This window comes from Callorhinus ursinus, unplaced genomic scaffold, assembly GCF_003265705.2.
Source record: "Callorhinus ursinus isolate GAN/ISIS: 27379988/994484 unplaced genomic scaffold, GSC_fseal_2.0 scaffold12, whole genome shotgun sequence".
NCBI lineage: Eukaryota > Metazoa > Chordata > Mammalia > Carnivora > Otariidae > Callorhinus > Callorhinus ursinus.
In genome coordinates this window covers 2,078,220-2,103,453 of record NW_027397074.1, presented here as the reverse complement: position 1 = coordinate 2,103,453, position 25,234 = coordinate 2,078,220, and the positions used below count along the sequence as shown (strand labels likewise).

The 25,234-nt window shown below is 44.2% G+C and overlaps 1 protein-coding gene and 1 long non-coding RNA gene across 6 annotated transcripts in view; one reads left to right on the top strand and one right to left on the bottom strand.

Moving 5' to 3' along the window:
- The first annotated feature begins 6,206 nt into the window (after positions 1-6,206).
- Positions 6,207-25,234, top strand: part of PIK3CG (phosphatidylinositol-4,5-bisphosphate 3-kinase catalytic subunit gamma) — a 34,630-nt gene continuing 15,602 nt past the window's right edge. The window contains exons 1-11 of one of the 5 annotated variants that reach the window (XM_025872651.1): positions 6,213-6,334; positions 6,676-6,713; positions 8,450-10,456; positions 13,398-13,463; positions 13,570-13,795; positions 15,237-15,340; positions 18,755-18,901; positions 20,693-20,783; positions 21,769-21,899; positions 22,884-22,995; positions 24,229-24,386. In XM_025872651.1, coding sequence (XP_025728436.1) covers positions 8,453-10,456; positions 13,398-13,463; positions 13,570-13,795; positions 15,237-15,340; positions 18,755-18,901; positions 20,693-20,783; positions 21,769-21,899; positions 22,884-22,995; positions 24,229-24,386 — 3,039 coding nt within the window. In that variant the 5' untranslated portion in view covers positions 6,213-6,334; positions 6,676-6,713; positions 8,450-8,452. The other 4 variants (XM_025872650.2, XM_025872649.2, XM_073898661.1 and 1 more) reach the window with 4 other exon arrangements.
- Positions 21,336-24,964, bottom strand: LOC141373831 (uncharacterized). Its single transcript, XR_012380167.1, has 2 exons — positions 24,743-24,964; positions 21,336-22,697 (listed from the first exon to the last, which is right to left on the bottom strand). It is a non-coding gene; the product is annotated as an uncharacterized lncRNA (long non-coding RNA).

The window sequence follows — 25,234 nt, the reverse complement described above, 5'->3', positions numbered from 1 at the left end:
ACCCGGAGCACCCAGATTTACAAGGCAGAGAAGGCAGAGAGAAAAAGAAAAAAATCTCTTAATTAAGGACGTATGAAAAGTTGCTTAAATTTCAGACATTTTTAAAATAAAAATGCCTTTAGATAAACACTATTTCTGATCTATATTGATGTATAACACACACACAGAAAAGTGACCATCGAGGGTACAGCTTGATGAATATTCAGCCAAGTGGTCACCCCATGCAGCCCGCACGTCATCAAGAAACAGAGTGTTCTCAGCAATCCAGAAGGCCCTCCCCCCTGTCAGTAAATACTATTTTAAAAGAAAAGGAAGGAAGGGGAGGGGGGGCAGGCATCCACTTAAAAAGAAAATTAGAAACACTGCAACAGGCAGGGGGCGGGGGCAACTCCCGCCCTCGCGGACACACGCCCATGGGGCTTTTCCGGGTCCCGGGGAAAATTCTCACGGGATTAAACAGACCCACCAAATAGGTGATCGCAGAGCCAACACACACCGCCTGCTCTCCTGCGCTCTTTTTCTGAACCTGGACAGGCAGGGCATCCTTTGGGCTTCCTTCCAATGGGCTGTGCCTCCGCCAGACTCCAGGCAGAGAGCCCTGGGCTTTGGAAGGAACAAAGTCCCATATAAAGGCCTGAGAAGCAGCTTCTGTTATAATGTCACTCCAGGCCTCAGCGCTCTGAGAACAGGCTCCATTCAAGCCTGTCTACCAAGTCTCCGCTGTGCGCTGGAACAGGGAAATCAGGAACCGTCTTTGGTTTGGTTGCAGTTTTGTCTCTGCCGGGATCTTGGTATGAGATAGAGACAGGCATGTGGTGAGATAGTAGATAAGTGTGTAGGTAGTTAGATAAAAATTCTAGACTATCTGCAGGAAATTCTGAAGGCAAGGTCCCAGAGCGGGGGCTGGGCATCCATGATATGGGGGGATTTCTTGTTTATGGGTGGTACAGGTAGTTTGGGGTCTTATATTTCAGTTCCTTATATTAAGGGAACAACAAAGAGAACTAATAAATTGGATCAGGCAGAGGGGCTATAAAGGGGATGTTTCTAAAGCATTATAGTTCCTTATAATCTTAAACTTAATTCTTCCCACCTTCCACAGTCTGCACACCATTTTCCTCCCATATTTCCTGTTCTGAAGTTTCCAGAGGAGGCAAACTGCAGGGCTTTGGGTTACATGATTAGATGGGAGGGAGGGGGTGCCTGAGTTTTGGTTGATCTGGGAGATTTCAGGAGGATCACCCAATATTCCTGTTGCTTCCTGTAAGTGCAAGGGAATCTACTGATTTTCTTTTTTTTTTTTTTAAGATTTTATCTATTTATTTGTCAGAGAGAGAGCACAAGCAGGCGGAGCGGCAGGCAGAGGAGAAGCAGACTCCCCGCTGAGCAAGGGAGCCCCACACAGGACTCGATCCCAGAACCCTGGGATCATGACTGAGCCACCCAGGCGCCCCTCCACTGATTTTCAAAACAGATATTCTATACAAAATATCCACTCCACAAATATTTACCAAGGCCCTTGCTTTGCATGGGCCAAGCACTGTGTTAGGCCCTGGGGAATCTGGCGATGAGCAGAGCAGTCACTGTCCCTGAGAAATCCCAGTCTGATGGAGGAGACAGCCCAGTAAAAGAGCTATCCTCCCCTGGAAGAAGCATTAGGACAGCTGCCCTTCCCAGCTGTGGGACCCAGGGCAAGTCACCTAACTTCTCTGTGCATTGCTTTCATTATCTGCGGATGAGGATAATAGGAGTGCCCCTCCTTGGCAAGTTATGAGGGTTAAATAATATATTTAAAGGGCTTGGAACAATATAAATCACATAGAAAGGGCAATGGGAGAGTTTGTTCTTGTGGGTGGTGATAGTATTGTTATTCTTGGAGTGGTTACTGAGGGAGACAATACTTCCCTCACCCCGTGCTTTCCCAAACCAGAAGGCCCTCCCCAAGGAGGTCAGGCAAATGGAGTATTGAAGAAGAGGAGTTGGTCAAATGGCTGAGGGGCCCAGGGAATGGGGGAAGGAGAAGGGAGAGAACACTAAGGGGAGAAGATGGAGCAGAAAGAGGAGCCTGGGGAGGCACAGAGGTGCGGACAGCATGGCAAGTATGCGAGCAGAAAGCAGTTTCATTCAAACGGGGAGGTGATTTAGAAGATAAGCCATCAAGTTAAGGTTAGACCATAATGGACAGATCACAAAGGGTCTGATGCATCATGCTAAGGAACTGGAATTTTACAAAACCAACTTACAGAAAATCTTTTCTAGAGATGTGTGAAATGCTTACTCAGCTGTATCAGCAAAAGTGCCCTGCATGACCGATTACTGATAATAAGAATGGAAAATGCATGGAAGGGCCCACAGGTACCTGGCTCTGCCTGTAGATCCTTGGGTTTGTGGACTGTGATGATTTCGTGTAGCTTCTTTTCTCTATCCCTGGAGTGGCTCCCCTCTACCCACATGGCATGGTGGTAATAGCCTACCACCCTGACGGCATTCGAGGCTCTGACAAACTCTTCTGCTGTCCTTCCCAGCACCCTTTTGTCCTTACTATCAGAACCCTGACATTTTGTTCTGGTGTCCACACTTCTCTGCCATCCAGGAACTCAGCAGAGAAAATCCTGATTAGTTGAAACCACTCATGTACTTCTACCCCCTTTCCCAACGATGGGCTGAGGGATAGGAGGGCACTTGCCACAATTCTGGCCAGAGACAAGAGGGAACCCAGAAGGCTTCTGGGAAAGTTCTCTCTCTGAAAAAGCAATGCAGAAGCAGGCAAACCTCTTCTTCCTCTGTATGTGGTATTGGCTGAGTGACACCTGGAATTATATGTCCTCTAGAACATCCAACACAATGTCTTCCATAGTATAGTTCAATAAGTTTATGTTCCGTTGAAACATGAAGATTTAGAACAACTTCCTATGACATAATTAGGGTGGTTGTTATCCCTTTGGCAGATCAGGAAGCTGAGAGAGATGAATGAGCAAATATTAGGTCTAGAGAATAAGCAGAAATAAACCTAGTTCTCAGGATTGCTAGTGTTTCTACAATACTGGGATGCTTCTCTTTCATCTATGGGCCAAAAATTTTCACAAAGATTGGAATTTGTGCCCAGACAACAAAGGAAGGTATCGAAGTAAAGTAAATTGCTGGATTAAAATGACTTTTGCATTTTTGTTCACACTGGATAAGCCATTGGAGGCTGAACTAAAACATATGAAAAGATGGGTTCTAGTGCTTTTTCAAGTCAAAAATATACCTAGATGTCTCCATCAGATAGCTGCCCCAACCAGGAACAACAACCAATAATAGAGCTTGCCAATTAGTGTGCCCCAAAAGCATTGGGGTCCTTGGAGAGGCAGGCACTGTCTCATGGTTTGAGGAGCCTCTTCACTTGACCTTAGTGGCACAATCAGTTTGCACTGCTATCACCAAGAACTATAGACTGGATGGCTTATAAACAACCAACATGTATTTCTCAGTCTTGCAAAGGCTAGACATCCAACATCAGGGTACCCGATGGTCAGGTTCTAGTAGGGCCCTCTTCCAGGCTGCCATAGTCTCGTGTGTCCTCATACAGCAGAAAGGGGGCCAGAGAGCTCTGTGGTTCCTTTTACAAAGGCACAAATCCCCAAAGGCCCCCACCTAATACTACTACATTGGGGGTTAAGATTTCCATATCTGAATCGGCTGGGGGACACAAAGAGTCAGTCCATTGTACCCAGTGCGCCATACAAATGTTGTTACTATTCACGTGTGCCAGGACATGAAATACGTTCGGGAAGCCCATGCCAGTCTTCCCATGTCTTTCCCCGAATCTCCGTATCTCCCACTGCTGTCTTTCATAAACCCTCCATTTCAGCAAACTGATCTGCTCACTGTCCCCCAAATACTTTGAGGCTTGGAAACCTTCCCCTCTGATTCCTCCTCCTACATTAAATCCTAGGCCTCCCTCTGCATATTAAATTTTTTTTAAATTCCACCCAAAGTGATCTCTTCCCTCAAACTGTTATATTTTTGTAACAAACATTATAGAATGTACTTAATCTGACCTATACGTACTATCATATTGTACATCCTAACTTTGCTTCTGCACATCTCATCTCTCCAACTAGACCATAAATAATCCCTCTGAAGACTATCACACTGAGCTTTCCTCATAGCAAATGATTCATTTTTATTTTTATTTTTTTTTTAAGATTTTATTTATTTGACAGAGAGAGACACAGCGAGAGAGGGAACACAAGCAGGGGGAGTGGGAGAGGGAGAAGCAGGCTTCCCGCGGAGCAGGGAGCCCGATGCGGGGCTCGATCCCAGGACCCTGGGATCATGACCTGAGCCGAAGGCAGATGCTTAACGACTGAGCCACCCAGGCGCCCCAAATGATTCATTTTTAATCTGTTTATTAACCACTGACAGATCTTACGGGATTATTTTCTCATCTGTCCTACCTTGTCATTCCTGTGATGGTTGGAAGTGATATAGAAGTTCATGTATGTCTACTGATAATAAAACATGGTGCTAGATGCATGGAGATCCACAGAAGGGAGGGTAGAGAAGAAAAGAGAAACATATCAATAAAGCAGGTAAATGATGAAGCCTAGAGGTCTTCTAACTGAGGATGAAAGAGGCCCTAACTAGTAAAGGATTCTTCTGCAAGGAGGAAGTATCCACAGAAAGGAAGGAGACATTGACCATTACTTCTGCCTTGGAACGCTTATGACATATAGTCAAATTTTAGCGGCTATGTTAGGATTTGGGGAAGGGCAGGGTAGTTTTAATCTCAAACCACCAATAAAGCCTGAACTGTTTGCAAGTTCAGTCATAGAACAGACAATATTTGCATAATTGGACTTAGCTGAGTAGTTCCTTCAGCGGCAAGGAGACCCAAGAGCCAGCGTCTAGCACTTCAGAATACTAATGCCTATGTATGGGAAGTGCAGGGTGGAGGGGGTGATCAGGTTGGGATGTGTCCCCTGAGTGTGACTGAGCCAGGGCTAGGAAGGGATCTGTTGAATGGTTTGGGAACAGAGCTGGCCAAGCTCATGGCCCCTCTGTGGTCAGCTCATCTGCCCCCATTAGCCTCCCTTCAACACTCTGGGGGAAGCACAGCTTGGCCAACTCCTCCAGATGGTTCCTTGGCCCCTCATTCAGAATCAACCAGGAGGGCCAGCTCTGAGGCTTCTAAATCTGCCAGCCTCCTAAGGGAGTATTCCTAAATAGGAATATACTTGGGGAAGCTGATGAGGCCCCTCTAAATATTTGGGAGGCAGTCTTCGAATCAAATGGTTCGCCTGCTGCTGTCAAGGATTATAGGTCCTTGGGTGTGAACTCTAGTACAGGAAACCCTGGGCTGGAGGGGAGGGGACACTGGTTGAGGATCTGAGTGGGCTTCGGGGTTCCAGAAGGAACTGAGGTCACCTGGAAAATACAGAACTACTCTAAAAATTATTTAGGATGGCTTTTCTATGGATTCTCTATTCCCATGGGACTCCAGCCATATACATATATATATCTCAGTGACACAGTCTGTCTGATGATAAGACAGTGCTCAGCTCCCTAGTTCTCCCATGACACCAAGGAACCTTCTATTTTTTTCTGCAGCCAATCATTGCTCACAGTAAGTCTCCCCCTACAATACACATGGACATACCAGTGATATTTTGGACCCTCAATGCTCTGAAAATACAGAGAAATGTCTCAGCAAGGTAAAGAAGCAAGCTCCCAGACCTTGTCTTTGAAAATATTCAGTGTGGTAACTCAGGTCCCTGGATCACTAGGTTTCTCTCCCCCCATCCCTCAGTTACAGCGTATGAACAAGGGTCCATCTGAATTCCCATGGAAAAAAAAATTAATTCAGTGAGCTTTGCAGGACTAATGGGTTTAGTGTGGCTCTTAAAAATCTTCCTACCAGGCTGTTTGTCTAATATTGTGGCTGTTAGGCCTTTTCTTCTCAGAACTATCTAGAAAAAACTATCTATTTCTGTCTCGTGTGTTTATGTCTTATGAGTGTGTATTTTAATTTGTTTCAGCCTCTCCCCTTCTAAAAAACTCATTCAAAGAGGAGAATATATGTATGGTAAACATTGTTCACTCTCATGCTTCACTCTGGGCTTAACAGGAAATGCATTTCTGACACTTTTAAAATGAGCAATCACACGTATAATCAACTTGGTTAAAACTTCCTTCCTGGTAACTGCAACACTTCCTCTGCATCTGGATATGCAGGGAGACCCAGAAAAGCGGAAGAGTTTAGAGGCACACTGGGTAGATTCGAATTTGTTTTGTTTTCAAAAATTAAACAAATGATCCTTCAGCATCATCACCTCCGCTGCTTTATCAGGTATTACTTCCTTCTATTTTTTGCCCTTTTGTTGGGTCTGACTCGGACTAGTGACACTTCCGTCTCAGCTCGAATATTTTTATCTGGAATGGCTGTCGGTTCTTGAGATGATACCACCACTGAATGTCTCCTTGTCATTGTCTAGTCCAACCTAGACATGTGGATATCCACAAGGTTCCGGCAAAACCTTTTTCAGGTGCATCTGTCCTTTTTTGTTGTTTTGTTTTTGTTTGAGAGGAAGGGGGAAGGCAAGGGGCTTGTGCCAGCTGGGCTTCACGTTCTTACAAGTGCATGCTTAGTGCCTATTGTGCCTAACGGTGTTTCTGACGCCTTCTCTTAAGAGGAGAGAGCTTCGTAGCCTCAGCCATGAAGGAAAGCAGTGAGTATTTAGCCAGCCCGTTTTCTTCTGCATTTTGTATCTTGTGAGATTGTTTGGTATCACAGAGGCAGAAGTGATTGCTGTGTATTTGTCTTTTGCCTCAACTTGGACCTATTTTATTTCAACTTGGTGTCAATATAAATGTATCTTATGGTTCTCTTCTTTGGCAGTTAATCTATAATGTAGCCACAGACCAAACAGTGAATTAAAAGCTGCAAGAGATAGTCCTTTGGGACAGTTGATTTCATGTCTCTACTAAATATAACTTCATCATTTTTGAAGAGAGGGAATGTTGACTTTAAAAGTAAATTGAGGTCAAGATTTGAAGAGAAGTTTGGATCTAATGAACCTTGTCTTGATTATCTTTTAATCAAACTCTCCTTTTTGGTACACATCAAATGGTCTGCTATTTCTTAAGGAAATAAGTAGTTACGAGTCTCACTAACATTAGTCATTTAAGAGAGTAAACGATATTTTCTGAAACATTAATTTTTGTTTCGATATTTGATTCTTATTTAGAATATAACTTACAATGCCATGATATAAGTATGAAAATAAAAACCCTCCATTGTATTTCAATTTTAATATTTTTAGTATTTATTTGAAGTGTTTCCTATTGCATGCTGTCACATTTATACTGAAATGTTTTGTGAAGGGTAGGTACTTATTAAAGATTTAGGAAAAGAGTGAACTGATGAGAATAAATTTGTGAATTCTCATTATAGAGATGAAAATATGAGGGCAAAAAAGAAGTTAAATTATCCACTGGGGTCCAGATAGCAGGTCACTGGAGTCCAGAAATCCTTCCTTCCATCCTGTGGCTTCTCCACTATGGAAGGCAGAGCAGATGGAATGAATTGGTGCAAAATTAAACATCTGAACATTCCTACCAGAAGAGCACAGCCTTGGGGGACTCTCCTAAGATACTGCTCTAATGGAGCAAAGACATTTCACAATTCAAAAACTTAAATACCTGCAAATATTCTTGCTTTGCAACTTCACCCATTCTGATGGTTTTGAATATTATCAATGAAATTACTACCTTTCCTAACTAGAAAGGGAAAAAATGAAAAGAAAAAGACAGGAAGTTGGCTAGAGAGTAGATACCTGATCCAGACAGCTTGAAAATCACGAATGTGCAGCATGGTTGGGTGAGGTGTCTGAGTTCCAAGGAGAAGTGTCAGACTGACCAAAGACGAAACAAGTTGAAGGCCTGTTTTCAAAGTGGGTTTCAGCATCTCACACTGCGCCTTGTAAATTAGAACTCGGCCCTTTAAGTGGATGATTTTACTCCTCTATCCGTATCAGTATGCTTAAGAACAACAATTACCACTTGGAGCCATCGTAACATGTCAGGGACCGTGCGAGATGAGTGCTTTACATGTCTCTTTTTAATTAAATTTTCAGACGTAATGAAAGTACACAATAAATGAACTCCCATATACCTATCGCCCATACTGAACAAGGATATTACCTTATCTAATCCTCACCTCCACCCTCTGAGGTATTCCTAACCCCAACTGACAGGTGGGAAACAGACGAAGAGATCATTTAACTAGCTCAAGGCAGCCAGGTGCTAAGTGGCGGGATCAGGATTCACGGGCCCCAATTCCAAACCCGCCCCCCGCCCCCCGTATCTTCGTGCGCGCATCATTGCCATTCTTCGCCCTTCTCCTTCTGCCACCTCGTGGAAAAAATGTAAACAGAAAGTGCCTTCCCTGTGTCTGTGCTCCCAGGTCATGTCGGGCATGGAGCTGAAGCACCATGAACAGCCCGTGGTTCTGAGAGAGGACAACGGCCGCCGGCGCCGGAGGATGAAGCCGCGCAGCTCCGCAGCCAGCCTGTCCTCCATGGAGCTCATCCCCATCGAGTTCGTGCTGCCCACCAGCCAGCGCAACAGCAAGACCCCTGAGACGGCGCTGCTGCACGTGGCCGGCCACGGCAACGTGGAGCAGATGAAGGCCCAGGTGTGGCTGCGCGCGCTGGAGACCAGCGCGGCGGCGGACTTCTACCACCGGCTCGGGCCGGACCACTTCCTCCTGCTCTACCAGAAGAAGGGCCAGTGGTACGAGATCTACGACAAGCACCAGGTGGTGCAGACCCTGGACTGCCTGCGCTACTGGCAGGTGCTGCACCGGAGCCCGGGCCAGATCCACGTGGTGCAGCGGCGCGCGCCCTCCGAGGAGACGCTGGCCTTCCAGCGGCAGCTCACCGCCCTGATCGGCTACGACGTCACCGACGTCAGCAACGTGCACGACAACGAGCTCGAGTTCACGCGCCGCCGCCTGGTCACGCCGCGCATGGTCGAGGTGGCTGGCCGCGACCCCAAGCTCTACGCCATGCACCCGTGGGTGACCTCCAAGCCCCTCCCGGAGTATCTGCTGAAGAAGATCACCAACAACTGCATCTTCATCATCATTCACCGGAGCACCACCAGCCAGACCATCAAGGTCTCGGCCGACGACACCCCAGGCACCATCCTCCAGAGCTTCTTCACGAAGATGGCCAAGAAGAAGTCTCTGATGGATATCCCGGAGAGCCAAAGCGAACAGGATTTTGTGCTGCGCGTCTGCGGCCGGGACGAGTACCTGGTAGGTGAAACGCCCATCAAAAACTTCCAGTGGGTGAGGCATTGCCTCAAGAACGGAGAGGAGATTCACCTGGTGCTGGACTCGCCTCCAGACCCAGCCCTGGACGAGGTGAGGAGAGAAGAGTGGCCACTGGTGGACGACTGCACGGGAGTCACTGGCTACCACGAGCAGCTGACCATTCACGGGAAGGACCACGAGAGTGTGTTCACCGTGTCCCTGTGGGACTGCGACCGGAAGTTCAGGGTCAAAATCAGAGGCATTGATATCCCTGTCCTGCCCCGGAACGCCGACCTCACGGTTTTTGTGGAGGCAAACATCCAGCACGGGCAGCAGGTCCTTTGCCAGAGGAGAACCAGCCCCAAACCCTTCACGGAGGAGGTGCTCTGGAACGTATGGCTTGAGTTCAGTATCAAAATCAAAGACTTACCCAGAGGGGCTCTACTGAACCTCCAGATCTACTGCAGCAAAGCTCCAGCGCTGTCTGGCAAGGCCTCTGCAGAGACTCCCGGTTCCGAGTCCAAAGGCAAAGCTCAGCTTCTCTATTACGTGAACCTGCTGCTGATAGACCACCGGTTCCTGCTGCGCCACGGGGAGTATGTGCTCCACATGTGGCAGATTTCCGGAAAGGGAGAAGACCAAGGGAGCTTCAATGCAGACAAGCTCACGTCGGCAACCAACCCAGACAAGGAGAACTCCATGTCCATCTCCATTCTTCTGGACAACTACTGTCACCCAATCGCCTTGCCTAAGCATCGGCCCACCCCTGACCCCGAAGGGGACCGGGTTCGAGCGGAAATGCCCAACCAGCTTCGGAAGCAACTGGAAGCGATCATAGCCACTGATCCACTTAACCCTCTCACGGCAGAGGACAAAGAATTGCTCTGGCATTTTAGGTATGAAAGTCTTAAGCATCCAAAGGCCTATCCTAAACTGTTTAGCTCCGTAAAATGGGGACAGCAAGAAATTGTAGCCAAAACATACCAACTGTTAGCCAGACGGGAGGTCTGGGACCAAAGTGCTTTGGATGTTGGGTTAACGATGCAACTCCTGGACTGCAACTTTTCGGATGAAAACGTAAGAGCCATCGCAGTTCAGAAACTGGAGAGCTTGGAGGACGATGATGTCCTGCATTACCTGCTACAGCTGGTCCAGGTAGGGATGCTGCTATGCTCCACAGAGCACTCTCCTCAAAGAGTTTATTTGGGTGTACGCGGGCACCCCATCCAGTTGTCATCAAATGCCCTTTGTCCCTAGTGTCACAATCAGTCACAGTAGATCTGATGAAGCCATGTCAAAAAATAGTGAACTGCCCCATTTACTTTTTTACTCTCTTGGAGGGGTTGCCAATAAGCATTTTGAAGACCTAAGTAATTTTGCTTTTTAGGAAAACTGGCCCTACAGGAGTACTTTTGTTCTCATTTACTGTATGAGTAACAGATCCGATTTATTGAATGCTCCCTTGTGCCCAGACTCTGAGGCTCCAAGTGATTTGCATGCTTTTCCTGTATTCTCACATTGGACTCTCCCAACTACTATGATGGAGGTCAAATTAACATTTGCATTTTATGTGTAAGGACACAGGGGCACGGAGAGTCTAAGTAGTGTGCTTCAGGTCACATATTGGGAAAGAATCAGACCAGAAATCCAAACCAGGAGGTCTGACTCCAGGCCTTACTCTTTTCACTGCCTCCAATATCCTGCATCAATCCTGTGTCAGGATAGTGTGTCCTAGAGGAAAAAGATCAGCCTCTCTGATCACGCTCATCACCATCCATAGAATAACATCTCCTCTCTGGGTGGCACCTTGAAAGCCCCTCTCGTTAGACAGGTCTGGTCCAGGATTTCCACTCGGGGTTCTCACATCTTTCCCTGTTGTCCAGAGGGGCTCAGCAATTTGACTACGATTTACCTATAGGAAGTTGGAAAAAAGGAGGCATGATTCCACACACCACGGCCGTTCCCGGGTGGTGCTGTGCTGCTTAACGAGGAAGAGGAAGTAAAGGAATTGGAAGAGAAGTGTTTATTTTAGAGTGCAGACATGTCCCTTTATTAATTCAACAACACGTACTGAGTGTTTCCCCTGTTCTGGATGCTAGATATAGAGTGGTGATCACAACCGAGCCAGTCTCTGCCCGCCCACCCCCTTATAGCTTGTGGTGCGGTGGAGGAGATTGACAGCAAATGCATACACATACAGACATATTTAATACCAAATTGTTCACAGGCTTTGGGGGAAAACTGCAGAGTATTATGAGAAAATAGGCAGGAGTCCTGGGGATACTTAATTTAGCTGGAGGAAACCAGGGACAGTTTTGAGTATGTGATGTTTGACCTGAGATCCCAGGCTGTGTTAGACACTAAACAGCCAAATCATTAGCTATCGTTAGAGGAAGGCCCCGGAGTTTTCTGATGAGCATTTTGGATATTCTCAACTTCAACTCTGAATCTTCACCTTCTCATTAGGTGGATACTTGAAACATGACACTCGACCTTTGTTTTCATCTATTAAATGTACTTAATATTTTTTCTCTGCCGACTTAATTCAGATACTGACATCACACAAATGAAAATTAATGAAATTTAATTCACTGATGAATTATTTTTCATTGTCATTTTCACAAGTCAATTTTGCAGAACTCGAAAATGAATAGCATTCTTCTTGGAACTGTTTTAAATGAAAGAGGTCAATAAGTAACACTAACATTGAATTTGTGGTCATAAATTTGAGAAAGAGCCGTCATTTGTAAAACTATTTGAGACATTTTCAGATATGGCAGAATGACTCATTCCTGATGAAAATGGTCTCCTGGTTGAGATCTACATTGTGTTTACAGAAGTGAAACATGAATAAGGTCAAAAAGACTCACGTTCGAGGTAGAAACTTACAACTGATTCTGAAGTCAGTGGCTAAATAACCACATTTTCAGAATTCAGACCTTCACAGCAGCTCCAGACACCTACTGGCCCACACCCATGAGAAGCACCTTTGACAGCATGGGGATAAGAGAGATATTATCACTCAGTCTTGATCATTTCCAAACTGGAAAACCAGAGTAAGAACTGGAAATTGTACCAAGAATCCTATAAGCCTGCAAACATAAAGTGGAATGGGAATTTCTTTGGTTCCTTGGGGAAAAAAAGATAGGCCACTTCTATTTGTAAAGGAAATACTCTCTAAGAGTATTTTTAATTTCATGTAAGCCTCTCTTTATGCGTACACATGATATCCACCCTCTAACTTTTTGTATGCATCTTATTTGCTAGTCTTGCGGCTGTTAAAATGATGAGCTATTGCAGACTTACTGTAAATACAGAGAATGAAATAACAAATATTCATACACCCACCATTCTTAATTATTTTTTCCACTTTACTGTGCTTTTCCTTCAGTCATAGAGCTGTCTGCCACCCAAGTCAATATCTCTGTGATAGCCAAAGCATATGAAAACTACGAAACCTGAAGGAGCATCTAAAATCAGAGACTTTTCAGACAAAAACCTCTGTCTACACTGCCACATGGCAGGGGGTAGTGATCACTCTGTGTGGACGGTCCAGGCCTGCTATTTACTTGCAGGAAGGGCCTGTGAGGCAGCTTGGTGACTTGCCAGTGAGATGCCAAACAAACATCTTGAGCAAAAGAGGAGCGATAGGATTTTTAGGATCTTCACATCTAACAAATACTTTTCTCCTTATATGTACTATTATCTCCACTGTCCATTTCCTTTCCAACAACCTCTTTTACATTCCACTTTTGTGGATTTGTTATAGCCATCCCCGTGGGTCCTGTCTGTCCTTCCAGTAAATCAAGTAAGCCCTTAATGGGAGCTAAAGCCTTACCACTTCACCTTTGAAGTTATCAAAAGCACATAACGGTAAGTCAAGTGTTCTTGCTTCTAATCCCAGGCCCTAAGCAAGTGGTTCACTCTGGCCCAAAGTGTCCTCGAAAAGAAAGGGTTGACTTGAGTGACTGGTAAGATTCTCATCACCCTCGCCCGGAAAGACCCAGGAAGGCAGACCATTTCCCCTCCATTCCCTTTTTCCTGATTAACCAACACAGAGTGCAGTCCTACAAGTGCCCATGTGTTCTTCCCTCAGGCTGTGAAATTTGAACCATATCATGACAGCGCCCTGGCCCGATTTCTGCTGAAGCGAGGCTTAAGAGTAAGTCCTTCTACTTTGATCATAGCGGGGCATTTCCAAAGTTAGCAAGAATTGACTGCCAGAGCGTGAGTCACAATAATTTCATCCTTCTCGTTCCCACCCTCAGAACAAAAGAATTGGTCATTTCTTGTTTTGGTTCTTGAGAAGCGAGATAGCCCAGTCCAGGCACTATCAGCAGAGGTTCGCCGTGATCCTGGAAGCCTATCTGAGGGGCTGCGGCACGGCCATGCTACACGACTTCACCCAACAAGTTCAAGTGATCGAGATGCTGCAGAAGGTCACCATTGATATTAAATCGCTCTCTGCTGAAAAGTATGATGTCAGTTCCCAAGGTACAGTGGCTGTGTTCTCGGGGTTCCCTTTCCAAAGGGAACCTTCATTTCCAAATGCCATCATCCTTGTGATTCTTCTCCTTCAGGAAGGCAAGTCGCACCTTCCGAAAGGGAGCCCCAAGGACACATTTTTTAATCCTCTGTCTCTGTGGAGTAAGCAAATTTAAAGCTCTCCTTTTACACATTCATATTTTTTTGAACTATACATGTATACGTGCTAATGATGAATTTATGATAATAGTCATTAAGCTCTGAAAAATTAAAAAAGCATTATGCCGATGTAAGATGGATTAAGAACAATTGCACGCACATACACAAAGATTAGTTCTTTGCAAATATTTACCAGTTTCCTCCCTTTTAATATATGTGTGTAATTTTCAAATTTTCAGTCTTTTAAAGAAATGAATTATTGAGAAGCTAATTAAAAATCTGTGTGTATATATATTTATATATATATATATATATTTATATATGTCAGGGTACTTGTATACATATGTAGATACCTCCTCTCTGAAGTCATTTCCAATGTGATCTTATGCCTAAGAAATCCTGCCCCTGCCCCTAGGAAAATTAATCACTCTTTCTCTGTATTCCCATAGGTTTGGGTTGATACTGTATTAAATTATAGTCTTTAACACATCTTTCTGGTCTGGTAAACTGTATGAGCCTTGAAACTAGGGGATATTTCTTATTCATTTTTGTATACCTAGACCCAGCACTATGGCTCCTAATGGACACACTCTAACATACTCAGCCAGTATTTTAAACTTTTAAATATTCTGAATTTCCACTTTTTCTCTGTCTTTTCCAATACACCTGCAGTACTCTCTCCTAAAAAATAATAATGGTAATAATCATCTGACTTTTATTTGCTTTGTATGTAAGAAAGGGAAACACTTGTCCTGGCCTCCAGTATGATATCCAGGAAGTCATTTTTAACCTACATATTTTGCCTTAGAATTTAGAATTCTGAAGAACTCTTGAATTTTGAGGCTATCACGTTGTCTCCACATAACCTAACTTCCTCTTTTGAAAAGAATTTACAGAACCCTAACCGAATGGCATTTAATACGGTCTTCAAATGTCTGTTCCCCAAACCACACTGGCAGTTGAGAGTTTCACATTGGAATGATAACTACAGTGTTCATTCCTTAGCCTTACCCTCAAAATTCCCTCCCCTACCTGACTGGCTTGGGATTCCACAGACGCAATGCAATCCTACGCTTCTATCCTCTGCTGTCTCACGCATCATGGTCATATTGCTCACAGTAAGCCTGACTTATCATGCCACCTCTTATGTTAGTTCCTCAAAGACAGAACCCTACCCCCTGCTCCACACCAAATGGATGGAATGTTATGAAGAAATGTGGCCTCAGGAAGTGTTCTAATGTTGGTGACTTCTCGAACTCACGTAACTTTTGTGTGCTTTTGACAATTACAGTTATTTCACAACTTAAGCAAAAGCTCGAAAACCTGCAGAATTCAAATCTCCCAGAAAGCTTTAGAGTGCCGTATGACCCTGGACTGAAGGCAGGAGCATTAGTGGTAGGTATCACCCTGAGGTCTCCAAGTGTTCTTTGTGTCTTGAAGTTGTCTGTGCATACCTTACAGGGCCCTGTGGGTCAAAGCTAACGTGTCTAGAGAGACAGAGAAGCTGGAAAGGCCCCGAGAGGGCTCCTGTCAGGGATTTCTCTAAGCACTAGCTACTCGAAGCCTCCACACCAGGCAATCTCCCATCCACTTGGTTTTAAATCAGCTCTCTTAAGGAATCATTCACGTACAATAAAATCTGTTCATTCTAAGTATACAGTTCAATGAGTTTAGACAAATCATATAACCACCACCACAATCAGGATAGAGGACATTTCCAAGGAGATGTCATAGGCAAGTTTCTTTCATGTGCCTTTGCAATTAGCCCTTCCCTCCTTCCATCCCCTGTCCTGGACAACAGATCTGCCTCTGTCACATCATTGTGCTTTTCCTAGAATTTCATGAAATGGAGTCATACCGTATGTGGTTTTTTGTATCTGGATTCTTTTCCTTAGCATAGTGCTTTTGAGATCCATCCACGTCGCTGTGTGTGTCAGCAGTCTGTTCCTTTTTTTTAATGACTGAGTGGTATTCCCCTATGTGGATATACTACTATTTGTTTTCCATTCACCTTTTGAGTAAATAATTAACAGCGAGTTAGTGGAGTCATGGTACATGTATGTTTAATTTTATAAGACACTGCCAAACTGTTTTTCCAAAGTGACTGTACCATTTTATGTTCCCACCAGCAGTGTGAGTTCCAGTTGTCCCACATCCTCGTCAACACTATTAGCAATCTTTAATTTTAGCCATTCCAGTGGTGAAGTGGTTTCTCACTGTTGCTTTTATTTGCGTATCTCTAATGATGTTGAGTATCTTTTCATGTGCTTTGTTTTATTTTTTGAGAAGTTTCTGTTCTCATCTTTCATTCATTTTTAATGTGGGTTGCCTTCTTACTTTCAAGTTATTTTTATATTCTGGATACAAGTCCTTTATCCTTTCTCAGGTATACATTTTACAAATACCAGTCCATGGCTTGCCTTATCATTTTCTTAGTAGTGTATTTCAAAGAGCAGAGGGCTTAATTTTGATTAAGCCCAACTTACCACTTTTTTTATAGTTTGTTTTTTTGTGTGTGTCCTATGATACATTTGCTTTATCCAGTAATTCTCACCCAGGGTTGACACCCCCCAAAACACACACACACACACACACACACACACACACACACACACACACACACGGTAATGTCTGGAGCTATTTTTTATTGTCACAACTGGGACAATGCTACTGACATCTAGTGGGTAGAGACCAGGGATGCTGCTAAATATCCTACAATGCACAGAACAGCCCCCCAATGACAATAAATGATCTAGCCCAAAATGTCAACAGTGCCAAAGTTGAGAAATACTGCCTCATTCAATGCGACAAATACTTTTCCTAGAGTCTCATGGTTTTCACTTTTATATGTAAGTCCTTGATCCATTTTGAGTTAATTTTGTGTACAATGAGAAGTAAAGATCAGGTATGGGTTTTTTAGAATTGAATATCCAACTTTTCTGGCACCATCTGTTGAAGACTAACCTTTTCCTGTTGAAATACCTTGGCACTTTGTCAGATATCAATTGACCATATGTGGGAGTGAGTCTATATCAAGATTCTCTAGTGCACTTCATTGATCTAAATATCTAGCCTTGGCGTGCCCAGATGGCTCAATTGGTTGAGTTTCTGACTCTTGATTTTGGCTCAGGTCATGATCTCTGGGTTGTGAGATCAAGACCCGCATCGAGCGCTGCACTCGGCAGGGAGTCTGGGATTCTCTCTCTCCCTCTTCCTCTGTCCCTCCCGCTCACTCTAAAATAAATAAATTAACCTCTTAAATAAATAGATAGATAGATATCCTTACATCAATACCACATGCTCTCGGTTACATTCAGATGATAAACCCCTTCATGTTGGCATAAGACTCTTACAACAGTAGACTTCCATCCTTTGTACTATTTTTATCATGCCTGTAACTCCCACATATGTTATAAACCCAATAAAATCATCGTCATTATTATTGCTTTAAACAGTTAAGAATAGATTTAGCAGATTTAAGAGATTAAGCATTTTTTATATTCACCCACATACTTACACATTTGGGACTCTATTTCTTTGTATCGGTTCATGTGTCCACCTGGCATCCTTTACCTTCACCTTAAATACTTCTTACAGTGCAAGTCTTCTGGCTAGAAATTCTTTCAGCTGTTGTTTGTCTGAGAAACCTCTTTATTCCACCGTCATTTTTGAAAGATGTTTCCCCTGGACATCAAATTCTAGGGTGATTTTTTTTTCTCCCTTTCAGTAGCCTTTTCTTCTGGTCTGCATATTTTCTGGTGATAAGTCTCCTGTCATTCTCATCTTTGATTTCTGTACATGTCTTTTTACCCCAGGCTGCTTTTAGGATTTTCTTTTTAGCACCGTGGTTTCCAGCAAATTGATTATGATGGATCTTGGTATGGTTTTATGTTTTGTCTACTAGCATGTGTTGAGCTTGGATAAACGGCAGAGTTGCTCTGTATTAACAGGCATGAGGGAGTACCAGGGCCCTGTAGGAGGGGGGTGTGCCAAGGATGGGATCTGCCATTGCCTCTTTTTTTTTAAGATTTTTTTATTATGTTAATCACCATACATTACATCATTAGTTTTTTTTAAGATTTTATTTATTTATTTGACAGAGAGAGACACAGCGAGAGCAGGAACACAAGCAGGGGGAGTGGGAGAGGGAGAAGTAGGCTTCCCGCGGAACAGGGAGCCCGATGTGGGGCTCGATCCCAGGACCCTGGGATCACGACCTGAGCCAAAGGCAGACGCTTAACGACTGAGCCATCCAGGCGCCCAACATCATTAGTTTTTGATGTAGTGTTCCATGATTCATTGTTTGTGCATAACACCCAGTGCTCCATGCAGAATGTGCCCTCTTTAATACCCATCACCAGGCTAACCCATCCCCCCACCCCCCTCCCCTCTAGAACCCTCCGTTTGCTTTTCAGAGTCCATCGTCTCTCATGGTTCGTCTCCCCCTCCGATTTCTCCCCCTTCATTTTTCCCCTCCTGCTATCTTTTTTTTTTTTTTTTTTTTTTTTTTTTTTTTACATATAATGTATTATTTGTTTCAGAAGTACATTGTGGAGGCGCCCAAGAGGCAGACTCAGGTTTCCTTGGAACACAGTTTGAGAACCCTTGCTTTTAGGTGTTGTGACTTGCTCTCATAGAGCATTTCCAGATTTGGTAGGAACACTTTGTGTATTTTCACCCAGATCATTAAACATCATTTTCCAGCTAGGACTTTGTACTGGTTGTTTGTAGTGATGCTTTGCAAGAGGATTTGTGTCTCCGCATTATGCATTCATTATGTGTAGGAGCCATGTGACCATTTCCTTACAGATTGAAAAATGCAAAGTGATGGCCTCCAAGAAAAAGCCCCTGTGGCTTGAGTTTAAATGTGCTGACCCTACAGCCCTATCCAATGAAACGATTGGAATCATCTTTAAACATGGTGATGATCTGCGCCAAGACATGCTGATTTTACAGGTATGCTACCGTTAAGGAATTTTTTGTTCAATTACCTGAAAAAATAATTCCATGTTAGACCTAAAAAAAAATGCCTCCTATGGATTCTATTCCCATTCTCCTACTCCGTCCACACACGGTGATCAAAGATTCTGTAACAGAGAGTTTTCACGGGGGGAACGTGGCTGTAGACTATTAGATGTGCAATTAGTGAGCATCCCAGTTCTGTCTGCCTGTGAGATGCACAGCCAGTCTTCCCACATAGCCAGATAGGTCTCCCTCCCCTAACTCCTCTTGTACACAACCCATTCCTAGTAACATAAAATATAGACATATTTGGCCCCCTGGCATCCACTTTATTTGGATTTATAGACATAACTGTGCACCCACAGGTGCTCTCCTTAGATACATCACTTTGATATACATCCACATCCACAAACTCAAGTGAAGGATTTGACAGGAAGGAGAGAGAAGATGAACAGGCAGGTGATTTCAGAAATCATGCAGTTAAGTAGCAAGAGTGAATGGATTACTAGAGCAGAAGGTGGATGGTAATCAATGTTAATCATCCTCCGTATTGTCTAACATTTCCGGATCAACTTTAGCTTTGCAAACTGGTGAAATAAATCTCCATATTCCAGCTCACCATTGTAGAAGTAACATAATTTCTCATCTTTAGTGTGGCTTATTTAAAATAGGCAAACCTTGGGGCACCTGGGTGGCTCAGTCATTAAGCCTCTGCCTTCAGCTCAGGTCATGATCCCGGGGTCCTGGGATCGAGTCCCACATCGGGCTCCTGGCTCAGTGGGGAGCCTGCTTCTCCCTCTCCCACTCCCCTGCTTGTGTTTCCTCTCTCGCTGTGTCTCTCTCTGTCAAATAAATAAAATCTTTAAAAAATTAAATAAAATAGGCAAACCTCATTGATTTAAATGTGGCCTATTTAAAAACTGGTCATGTTTTCCATTCTTTCCATTTCTGCTTGTATTTATTTCTAATATGGAAACAATAGTACCTTTTGCTCTCTTTTCAAGAATCCTATGTGTATTGTCCCAGAAGTATTAAAAAGTAAGAAAGAAAAAGAAATCCTTCAAACCTTTTGAAGGTTTGTTGCATTTCCCATAAATCTGTAGACTCCTTTGAATTATTCAAAGACAAGAGCTTCAGAAACGCAAAGCATCACTGTGCATCACTGTGTCCTTCCTCCCACTTTGCAGGGAGGTTTGCACTTGCCTTTTATGTACTTGTTTTGATGCTGAGGCACACACTTCTTGGCAGGTGAGGGCAAGTTTCAAAAGCTTATGAAGCCTTAGTCTCTCCACCTGCAGAATGGGAATGATAATCCTACTCACAGGTTAGGGTAAATGCAAAGGATCAACATAAAACAGACTCAGTAAAGTAGCCAGCATTCTCATCACTGTTAGTGTTGCCTTGGGTTAACCCAAGAGCGCCTTACGGGTAAAAACTCATAGAACGTCAGAGTGGAACATTTTTTGTTGTGGTGATATAATACACATAACTGGAGTGGAACCCCTGGACCGCTGAAACGTGATTACCGCCTCTCCCTGCACTAAGTCCATTCATCGTCTTCCCCAGAGTACATCTGAGGGACCCAACTTAAGAGGCTCCAAAGGAAAGGGAACTTCAGAGCACCCCACTGATAAATAAAGTACAGATGTTACTTACAGAGTGTACGTTAATGTACATATTTCATGTTTCCAGTTAAGATTGTCGGGTTTTTTTTAAAGGAGAAGAAAAATACATTAAACAAATATGTATTTCTAATGGAAACGTTTTTTTGTGTCCAATGTCTAGATTCTACGAATCATGGAATCCATTTGGGAGACTGAATCTTTGGATCTGTGCCTCCTGCCATATGGTTGCATTTCAACTGGGGACAAAATAGGTATGTGGTCACCTCGGGAGATGAATGTACTGCTTAGCTCACTTTAAAAGATCCTAAGCCCTTTAGTGCAGGCATTTAATACCTGGAAAATTACAAACATAATCCATATAAAAAGGAAGGCAGTGTTCCAAGGCTGGTGCATGTGCCTCTCGATTTAATGTGGATCTGTTGAAAATATACAAATGTGGGATTCCAATCCTGTGACTATACATGGCAATGATTTTAGTTAAGAACTCATTCCCTCCTCTCTACTTCTCCATGTCTAAACTTTAGCTCGTTTCACTGCACATTAAACTTCTCTCTCACAAATAACATTTAAAAATAGATGGTAAGATCTGTCACTTATTTCAATATCTTAGAATTCACATTATTGAAGCGATTACATACTCGACTCTTAGGTGCTTTTGTAGACATTTAACATTTTTGTTTCCACCACAGATATTTTTATTCGAGCTTCTGATCTGAGAACTGTATAAAACCACTTCCATTTGACCCTTGATTAAAAAAAGGAAAAGGCAGTTTGCCAAGAACCTATGCTCAGCACATACATGCTTTTACTTGTTACCTTTTTTTTTATTATTTTTATTTATTTGACAGAGAGAGACACAGTGAGAGAGGGAACACAAGCGGGGGGGGTGGGAGAGGGAGAAGCAGGCTTCCCGCGGAGCAGGGAGCCCGACGTGGGACTCGATCCCAGGACCCCAGGATCATGACTTGAGCTAAAGGCAGACGCTTAACTGAGCCACCCAGGCGCCCCTACTTATTACCTTTTAAAACCAACCTTTCATCTTTTCATTCAGGGATACTGAAAGCATGTCCCACAAAACTTCCTCCATCTTCCTCCTTTTCTTTCTCTCCCTCCTAAGAAAACCAACAGCACAAACCTGGACAATAGCCTCCTCCCATCAACAGTGACACAGCCATTCACCCTCTAGGTCAGGCACCAGGCCCCAATTTACATCAGATTCTGTGCCTCCTCCCATAGGCATGATCGAGATCGTGAAAGATGCCACGACAATTGCTAAAATTCAGCAAAGCACAGTGGGCAACACGGGCGCATTCAAAGATGAGGTCCTGAATCACTGGCTCAAAGAAAAATGCCCTATCGAAGAAAAGGTGAGCTCCTGCTTTTCCCAGTGCCGAAGGCTCCTTACACGCTTGTCATTTATGGTAGCAGTGACGGGTTCGTGTTTTCAAAGGATCTACCCATGTCATGCCCTCCTGATGTTGGGTGAAACCCTTTCCTTGTGAGGCCGCGGGGGTTTTAAGTGCCTTCCCCGGGGGACACAGCAGATCTGTGTAAAACGCAGGTGCTCCGTTTAGAATGCTGTGAGCATTTGTTTCTCCTTTGATTATCAGGCACGCTTTGCATAAAATTTGGCTCTATGAAATAATGTGTTGGCACTTTTAGGACAGTCCATTTTTGTTGTTCAGCAGAAAAATGTAGTCACCGTGTACCTTCCTACCTGGGGAACGCCACGCATCCTATCAGCAAATTGCTAATTTACTGCTCCCCCCCAACTAAACAGTGCATTATGGATGCGGCAAATGTCAGTTCCAGCATCCTTCTGAAGGACATATGCTGCATCCTTCAAGCTGCGTGCTTGGGCTGTTTGGCTGTCGTTTCAAGTTCTGCACAGGATTAGCACTTCTCATTTGCATGGTTAGCAGCCTTTTGGGGAGGAAATATAATTAGCAGCATTTATTAGCCTGCTATACATGTGGATTTGTGAACCCGTGCATACTTGAAGCGGTCACAAGCAAAACATATGTTCACTGATGAAGGAGAAACAATTATGGGTTCTGTGGAGTTGTCGGCAAGCGATGCATGGAGCGGAAATGAACCCTTTGATCAACTGTTGCTCTTTGACTCTTGTTTCCTCCGCCTGCTCTTGTGAGTCACTGACTCTTCACCTAAAATATAAGGACAGCGATGAGAAAGTCGGCACCTAGTAGACAGAACGTGAATGAAATCAGGCGCAACCCACCTGCTCTCTGAAAATGGTTCCCAGACAGTGCCTTTTTGGAAGTCGTCTGTAATTGACTTGGGCTGCTCTTTGTAGTTAGAACACAACTGATATTCGGACGCCTTCTAATTAGTTTCAGGCAGCCGTGGAGAGATTTGTTTATTCCTGCGCTGGCTACTGTGTGGCTACCTTTGTTCTTGGAATAGGCGACAGGCACAACGACAATATTATGATCACAGAGACAGGTGAGTTTATTTATTATTGTTTTTTACTGTGGTAAAATATATATAACAAAATGTACCACTTTGACTGGTTTTAAGTGTATAGTTAAATGGCATTAAATGCTCACATTGCCGCACCGCCATCACCACCATCCCCCAGAACTTTCTCACCTTCCCCAACTGAAACACTGTCCCCACTGAACTCATACTAACCCCCCCTTTCCCCTTCCCTCGGCACAGAGTGATATTTACACAGGGTTCAAGGTGGGAGCACACATCTAGAAGTCATTACCGGGCAGGGACATAGACGCTGTGATCACCCCAGAGAGGACCCGGGAGAGAATAATGGAAGAAGATGCCAGAAATGAGACTTCACAAGGAAAAGCCAGAGAGCCGATAGAAAGTTGGGTAGGGGCATATCCCAGAAGCTGGTGAAGGCGGGTGTGGTCAGTAGCATCAGACGTGGCAGAGAGGTGACAACAAGTTCTCCCAGATGTCCTTACATCTGAAACGCTCTGCCTTCCTAACCTACCCCTCGTCCCTCGTTCACGGACCGCCCTGACAGTGGTCAGTACTGGCTACCGTGCCAAGAAAGGTTTCTCTAAGAAATCTGGACCAACTGAAGAGTGGAGCCTGGAAAAAGCACCAGACTGGGGTAAATTGCTTACTCCCTGTGAGAAGCAAAAGACACCATGTATTTATGGACCACATGTGTGATATGGGCTATCTAAACAAGAGGAGATGATGGTAATCATGGTGGTAGTAGTGACAGTGATGGAAATGGACTCAAAGGGGATTCAAAAAGGTTTATTTCTATGGCACTACTCAAAAGTAAAAGGTGAATGCCCTTCCCCCAAGCAGCGTCAACCATCCATGTATCCTGAGTCACATAAAGGGCATAAGAGAGTCCCGGGCATAATGATGACAGATTAGCCAGAGCGTTTGGACTTAACAGTTCTAAGAATAATTCTGAGACGAGTCGAGATTTTTTTTTAATGGCATTTGCTGTCATTTAAAGAACGCCAGAAGGATATCAAAAACACACTTGGTTCAAAGAGTGCTTTGTGGTTACTACTACACACACCTGCTAAGCTGAAAAGTATCACAAGCTGATAAAACAGGGTAAAAATAGCTCTCTCACCCAAGATAGCTCATTTTCAGGCAACTTAAAAAAATATTTCAGGAAATAAACAAACCAGAGTGTTGTTACAAGTGACTGGGCCACTGTAATGATGTCAGACATTTTCTTCTCTGAAGGAAACCTATTTCATATTGACTTTGGACACATTCTTGGGAATTACAAAAGTTTCCTGGGCATTAATAAAGAGAGAGTGCCATTTGTGCTAACCCCAGACTTCCTGTTTGTGATGGGAACCTCTGGAAAGAAGACAAGCCTGTACTTCCAGAAATTTCAGGTAATTGGCCTCCTGCTTCCTGGCCTCCGGGAACACCAACCAGAGGGTGCCTACCGGGCACAGGAGCCCCCCACCCCCGCTCCGGCTCCACTGAGGCTTTTCTGCCTACCCTCTCTGGCAGACACCCTCAGTCTTCCCTGTTTCCTCCATTCCATCCCCAAGGGCAAAATGCCACTCCTCTGTCACCTCCCACCTCAAACCAAATGGCAAGTGAAATGAAAGCATTCCGTAATCAGTGGGACAGGCAGTTACAGGACACCACGATGGTCCCTGTACTGAAGAGGGGCTTGACCAAGGAGTGCCTCCGAGTATTTCTTTCTCTAGTCAAGCCAGGCCCTAGAACAACCAAATTTTACCTGTTCCTTTCAGGACGCTCCAACAGGTGTGAGCTTCTCTTGATGTTTGCTACAGGTGTGTCTTTATCAAATTACGGACAGAGGACTTGGTGGCAGCACCACTGGACTTGTCTGTGTGTGAAGGACAGTCCCTTCTCTCATTTGAAATCCTGTCAACGTGTCTGCAGGTGGTAAAACCAGCTCTGACACGACCTGCCTACCAGCCCACGAGCTCTGACACAGGCAACCCATCTCCCCGGGGGGTTCACATCCTCCTTTCTTTTTCATTCCTTCCTGGTTTCCATCCCCTTTGACTACCAAATATTTCAAACATCCGAGGAGTAAAATGTTCACACTTGCAAATTTAATCACTGTGAATGAATAGAACTGAAAATTACTACCTAACTGCTACATACGATACCTACATGGTACCCCCTACAAACACAAAACAGATCAGTGGAGGCGAAGAGTGAGCACTTGATCTGCACCTGTGCCTTGGGTCCCCATTAAAGA